The sequence below is a fragment of the Chaetura pelagica genome, unplaced genomic scaffold (assembly GCF_000747805.2).
Source record: "Chaetura pelagica isolate M959 unplaced genomic scaffold, ChaPel_1.0 scaffold284, whole genome shotgun sequence".
Lineage (NCBI taxonomy): Eukaryota > Metazoa > Chordata > Aves > Apodiformes > Apodidae > Chaetura > Chaetura pelagica.
Genome location: NW_009953066.1, coordinates 139,599 through 146,332, shown reverse-complemented (window position 1 = coordinate 146,332; position 6,734 = coordinate 139,599). Strand labels below are relative to the sequence as shown.

The 6,734-nt window shown below is 58.0% G+C and overlaps 1 protein-coding gene across 1 annotated transcript in view; it reads right to left on the bottom strand.

The window, feature by feature from the left end:
- Window positions 1–2,119: 2,119 nt before the first annotated feature.
- Window positions 2,120–6,734, bottom strand: part of KLHL18 (kelch-like family member 18) — a gene marked incomplete at its 3' end in the record, with an annotated part of 19,451 nt that continues 14,836 nt past the window's right edge. Inside the window, exons 8-10 of the mRNA XM_009996800.1 lie at window positions 4,793–5,015; window positions 2,870–2,974; window positions 2,120–2,231 (exon numbers count right to left, since the gene is read on the bottom strand). Coding sequence (XP_009995102.1) covers window positions 2,120–2,231; window positions 2,870–2,974; window positions 4,793–5,015 — 440 coding nt within the window. The remainder of the gene's footprint in view (window positions 2,232–2,869; window positions 2,975–4,792; window positions 5,016–6,734) is intronic.

Here is a 6,734-nt window from a genome sequence, read left to right as displayed (position 1 = left end):
GATGCTGGAGGGAGGGGAACATCTCCCTGCTGAGGAAAGGCTGAGGGAGCTGGGGCTGTTGGGCTTGGAGAAGAGGAGACTGAGGGGCCACCTCATCCATGGGCACAAATCTGCTCAGGGCAGTGTCAGGAGGACAGAGCCAGGCTTTGTGCAGTGATGTCCAGGGACAGGACAAGGGGCAGTGGGTGCAAACTGGAGCCCAGGAGGTTCCCTGTGAATCTCAGGAAGAACTTCTTTGCTGTGAAGTGCCAGAGCCCTGGGCCAGGCTGCCCAGAGAGGCTGTGGAGTCTCCTTGGCTGGAGACATTCCAACCCCCCTGGATCCTGTGGGATGTGCTCTGGGTGCCCCTGCTCTGGCAGGGGGTTGGGCTGGGGGAGCTTTCCCAGAACCCTGAGGTTCTGGGATTCTGTGAGTTCTGGGTGTTCCCATCCCAGGAAGTTTCCCAAGGCAGGTTGGATTTGGGCTCTGAGCAGCCTGGGCTGCTGGGAGGTGTCCCTGCCCATGTCGGGGGTTGGATCTGGGTGATCTTTAAGGTCCCTTCCAACCCAAACCAGTCTATGACCCAAGGTGGGACCACAGTGTGGTACAGATCCAATACACAACTTGGGAAGCCAGCAGGGAACTTGGGGTTGGGTTGCTGGTTCCATACAGTCAGATTTGATGTTGTCATTGTGCCCCCTCTGCTCTGCTGAGACCCCCCTGCAGGGCTGGGAACAGCTCTGGGGTCCCCAGCACAGGAAGGACATGGAGCTGTTGGAGAGAGGCCAGAGGAGGCCCCGGAGATGCTGGGAGGGCTGGAGCAGCTCTGGAGCCAGGCTGGGAGAGTTGGGGTGTTCAGCCTGGAGAAGAGAAGGCTCCAGGGAGACCTGAGAGCAGCTTCCAGTGCCTGAAGGGGCTCCAGGAAAGCTGGGGAGGGGCTTGGGACAAGGGCAGGGAGGGATGGGAGCAGGGGGAAGGGTTTCCAGCTGGCAGAGGGAGCTGGAGCTGAGATGGGAGGGAGAAATTCTGGGCTGTGAGGGTGGGGAGAGCCTGGCCCAGGTTGCCCAGGGAAGCTGTGGCTGCCCCATCCCTGGCAGTGTTGAAGGGCAGGTTGGATGGGGCTTGGAGCAGCCTGGGCTGCTGGGAGGTGTCCCTGCCCATGCAGGGGTGGGACTAGATGGCCTTGAAGGTCCCTTCCCACCCAAACCATTCCATGATTCTATGACCCCTTCTGCAAAGGCTCCAGCACTGCTCCCAGGTTGTCCTGCTCAGGAACATGCCCAGATGAGCAGATGTTCTTGGCTCTGAGCTGCTCCAGGCTGCACAGACCATCCTGCCCCTGATCTGCTGAGCCAGGCAGAAATGGACTGTTCTGCTCCCAATAAACCCTTTGTCACAAATTCCTGAGCACAGTGAATTTGTGACAGACCCAACTTGGACTCAGCTCCTGGAGTCCTTGTTCCCATGTGGGTGAAGTGGAGACGTTTCTGTCCCAACCAGTTGGTGACCAGGCAGGAAGGAAGCGTGGGTGGCAGGGGACAGGAGTGCCACCAACCCTCCCTGCAGTGCAGCTGGTTTCAAGCACAAACAAGTCACCAAATGGCCCCAGAAAGGAGAGGGAAGAGCCTGAGATCTGGGAGACTTGGGAGCTCATAGGGTTGCAAGGATAAAATGGTTTAAAACGAGGAGGAGTTTGGGAGAGGACAAAGTGCACCAGATCAGTTCTGGTGCTGGAGCAAGAGCAGCAGCTCCAGTCCAGACCCCACGGGGTCCTGGGCCAGCTCATCTCTTCCCAAGGGAGAAGTTCTCTGGAAGTGACAGAAGCTGAGAGGAGGTTGGAGCCAGGGGGGTTGGGCTCTGCTCCCCAGGAACAAGGGATGGGACAAGAGGAACCGGCCTCAAGTTGTGCCAGGGGAGGTGGAGGTTGGATCTGGGGAACAATTCCTGCCTGCCAAGGGTTGTCAGGGCCTGGCCCAGGCTGCCCAGGGCAGGGGGGGAGTCCCCATCCCTGGAGGGGTTTCCAAGCCCTGGAGATGGTGCTGAGGGACATGGGGCAGGGCTGGGGGAATGGGTGGATCCCACGATCTCAGAGGTGTTTTCCAACCCACCCCACCCCACCCCCTGGTCCTGCCTGACTCACACTGCTGAAGATCTGCAGCCCATCGTGTCCCCCCGACACGTAGATCCGGCCCTCGAAGACGGCGACTCCGGCGGCGCTGCGGTTGGAGCTCATGGGGGTCACCACTGTCCACCTGGCCAGGAGAGAGGGGACAGCTCAGCACAGGGCTCCCGTGGGCACAGCCTGCCTGGGGAGCATCCCAGCTCCGTGGGTTCCCTATGAGTGGGTTCCACTCCTTCTCTTTTCACCACCTGCTGTATCGAAATGAGGGTTCGGTTGGGTTGTGTCCGGGTGAACCTGTGCCAGGAGCTCTGCTCCTCTGCCACCATCCAAAGCCCCTTCTCTGGGGTCCTTGGACAGCCTGGAGGCCCAGAGGTGTTGCAGCACCTCCTGAGCAGCCCACAGATGGGCATGAGGAGCTCTCTAATAACAGGTTGGATGATTCATAATGGGTCTTGGGCCTTCTGAAGTCCCTTCCAACCCCTAAAATCCTGTGACTCTGTAACAGAACCCCAGCCTGGTTTGGGTTGGAAGGGACCTTAAAGATCATCTAGTCCCAACCCCCCTGCATGGGCAGGGACACCTCCCAGCAGCCCAGGCTGCTCCAAGCCCCATCCAACCTGCCCTTCAACACTGCCAGGGATGGGGCAGCCACAGCTTCTATGGGCAACCTGGGCCAGGCTCTCCCCACCTTCAATGTTAAGCAATGTCCTTATATCCAGCCTAACCCCCCCTTTCTGAACTTAACCCCCCCCTTGTCCCAGCTCTCACTTGTTGGTTTCTGGAGAGTAGGACTCCACAGAGTTGAGGGAGGAGTTGCCATCGTAGCCCCCGCAGACGTAGATCTGCCCATCCAGCACCACCGTCCCCATGGCACTGCAGGGAAGAGCAGGACCCTGTCAGGTGGCTGCTGCTGCCACCACACTGTCCCCAAGGTGGCAGATCTGCACAGCCTGTCTTGCCAGCACCTCCTTCACCCCCACCAGACCTCCTCCTCTTCCTCTGGCTTCACCTCCAGTGGTCAAACCCCTCCCTGTCCCACCCGAGCGTTGGGGCTCGGAGCTCAGGAAAACCCCAACACTCCACCTGGAGCAGCTGGTGCAAAACCCAACCCTTTCCTCCCACACAAGAGCATCCAAAGCCCCTTCTGCTGGGCTTCAAGGCCAAACAACCCACTTGTGGAGGAGCAACTGTCCCTCACGGTGAGGTGGGGCTCCCAGGAACATCACTGCTGTGGAAAAATGGAGCTTTTCCACTTCAGCTGGAGATTCCATGTCCTCAGCTGCCTGCACTGGGGCCTTCCCAAGTAACCAGTATCTCACACCACAGCAAAACCACACCAGAGAAACCATTATCATAGGATCCCAGACTGGTTTGGGCTGGGAGGGACATCAAAGATGAGCAGGTTTCAACCCCCCTGCTTTGTCAGGGACACTCATGGCCAAGAAGTTCTGCAAAGCTGGCGGAAAAGTGAACAGTTTAACCACTCTTGGTGACCAGGCATGAGTGCAAAGAAAGGGAAGATGTTTAACCATGGAAGCAGTGACCATGTTGTGGTGGGATGACCATGTGACCTTAATAACACAGGGTGAGCTCCCAAACCCAACCACGAAACTAGTGGGGAACCATGATGTTCCATTCATGGAGCACAAACACCTTCTGCTTAGCTGTAAACTCCCCTCTCTGGATGATAAAAGATGCTCCTCTCCTTCCCAGCTGGGATTCTCTTCTATCTCCTGGTAGGGGAAGGAGATGCCACCACTGGCCAGGGATGGTGAAACAGGTTGGTTTGACGTGGAGCAGCAGAGGAGTTTCCCACATGGTGCTCACCAGCACTTCACCCATCATCATGAAGAAACAGGGCTCTGACCCCTCCCTGGGGACTCCAGTTCCCTCACAGACCTCAGCAGCAGAACCTCAGCACTCTCTCCATGTGATGACTCTCCTTGATTCCACCAGAACTGACACCTCTGGAGCTCCCAGCCCACACTGCTCGGCTGCTTCTTAATTACCAAGGTCTTAATGACTTTCCCTGCACACACCATGGTGCACACGTTGAGCTTTGTTGAATCCCAGCCTGTTGGGGTTGGGAGGGACCTTGAAGACCATCTAGATCCAACCCCCCTGCATGGGCAGGGACACTTCCCACCAGCCCAGGCTGCTCCAAGCCCCATCCAACCTGCCCTTCAACACTGCCAGGGATGGGGCAGCCACAGCTTCCCTGGGCAACCTGGGCCAGGCTCTCCCCACCCTCACAGCACAGAATTCTTCCTAATGTCCAACCTAAATCTCCCCTCTTCCAGTTTTGAGCCATTCCCCCTTGTCCACCTCTCTGTCCCAGTCTGACCTTTTAACACCACCCACCACCCACTGGACCTGCTGACAACTCTCCCCTCTCCCCAGCAAGCAGCTCCCAGCACCAACACAACGTGCCTGTCCCAAAAGTGGCCAACCAAAAAGCTTCCACACTGCTCCACTCCTCCTTTTTCCTTTTCCTCCTTCCCCACCTGTGAACTTCTCACTTGGTGCCCACCACCCAACACTTCCTTTCCTTTCCCCCTTCCAACTTTGCCTGTTCCCAGCGGGGGCACCTCCCACCTTTTCCGCTCCACCTAAGTCAGCATCTCATTTTTCCCACCCCTTCCTCCCACTCCAAACACCCCCTTTTCCCACACCTCAGCGACCCACACCCACCTTCTCTTGCTGTTCATGCTTTCCACTTTGGACCAGGAGTCCAGCTCAGGGTTGTAGACCTCCACAGTGCTGAGCCTGAGCTGCCCGTCGTAGCCGCCGATGGCGTAGAGCAGCCCGTTGAGCACGGCCACCCCCACCCTGCTCCGGGCCGTGCCCATGGGCTGGCACTTCTCCCAACGGTTGGCAATGGGGTCAAACACCTCCACCACGTTCAGGGAGTCACCTGCATAAAAATGTGCTACTCAAATTAAAAAGAGGGAGATGGGAGAGGTAAAAAAAACAACAGCTGCGAGATCGCCCGGAGCGAAGGGAAACACAAGGGGTGGGCGAGAGGTGTGAGACCCAAACACTGGGGGGGATTTGGTTTGTTCTTCCCTGGGAAAGGGTTTGAGTTCTTGTTGGGGCACCTTGGAGCAGCTTCCAGTGCCTGAAGGGGCTCCAGGAAAGCTGGGGAGGGGCTTGGGACAAGGGCAGGGAGGGATGGGAGCAGGGGGAAGGGTTTCCAGCTGGCAGAGGGAGCTGGAGCTGAGATGGGAGGGAGAAATTCTGTGCTGTGAGGGTGGGGAGAGCCTGGCCCAGGTTGCCCAGGGAAGCTGTGGCTGCCCCATCCCTGGCAGTGTTGAAGGGCAGGTTGGATGGGGCTTGGAGCAGCCTGGGCTGCTGGGAGGTGTCCCTGCCCATGGCAAGGAGTTGGATCTAGGTGGTCTTTAAGGTCCTTTCCCACCCAAACCATTCCATGATTCTACATCCTCCTCTGGGCTCTCACACATCCTTTCCCAGTCTCCCTGGTTCCACACCCAAGTCCAGCTGAAGCCACTTCCCAGCCACATTTCTACTCACCACCACAAGAGCCTGCTCTGAAAAATCCCCATCAGCTGCCCCCGGGCGCAGAAGGGACTGCAGAGTGTCCTGACACCTCCAAGGGGCAGCAGAGATCTGCGCAGTCACATCCCTTGGTGTCCATGTGCCTCAGGAAGGTGGCTTCTCTCCAGGAGAAACCAGCCCTGGTGGAGTGTGAAGCCCACCAGGCAAGTGCCCAGCACACACCCTCTACTCCTGTCCTGTGTCCCAAGTTACCCAGGTGGGTTGAGGCTCCAGCAGATCATTCCATGAACACTTTCTGTCCCCTCTTCACACTCTGGCTGGGCTCATGTGTGACCACACAACCCCACCTAGATACCTCCAAGTTTGATTTGTTGCTACAGGCAAGGGCACCATCCTCAAAAAGCTGGTTCTTTAGGATCAGCATGGACAGCTGGCCAAAAGAAACCTGACCTAGACACAGGTTTTGGCTGGCAGGTGTCAAACTGGTCACAGGCACCTTGAGCTTTTCAGTGGAAGGGTCAAAGTGCTGCAGAGGAGAAACTGCTCAACACCTCACGTGAGGGAATCATGGAATGATTTGGGTTGGAAAACACCTCTAAGACCATGGAATCCAACAACTCCCCCAGCCCTGCCCAAGCCACCCCTGCCCCATGTCCCTCAGCACCATCTCCAGGGCTTGGAAACCCCTCCAGGGATGGGGACTCCCCCCCTGCCCTGGGCAGCCTGGGCCAGGCCCTGACAACCCTTGGCAGGCAGGAATTGTTCCCCAGATCCAACCTCCACCTCCCCTGGCACAACTTGAGGCCGGTTCCTCTTGTCCCATCCCTTGTTCCTGGGGAGCAGAGCCCGACCCCCCTGGCTCCAACCTCCTCTCAGGCAGCTGCAGAGCCAGCAGGTCTCCCCTCAGCCTCCTTTGCTCCAGGCTGGACACCCCCAGCTCCCTCAGCTGCTCCTGCTCACACTTGTGCTCCAGCCCCTTCCCCAGCTCCCTTGCCCTTCTCTGGACACGCTCCAGCCCCTCCATGTCCTTGGGGTGAGGACAGGGGTTCTCACCCTTCATTTCATTTAATGGAGGTGGTGGTTAAGGACCTGCACTGGGTCAGGGCTTTGGCCCTGG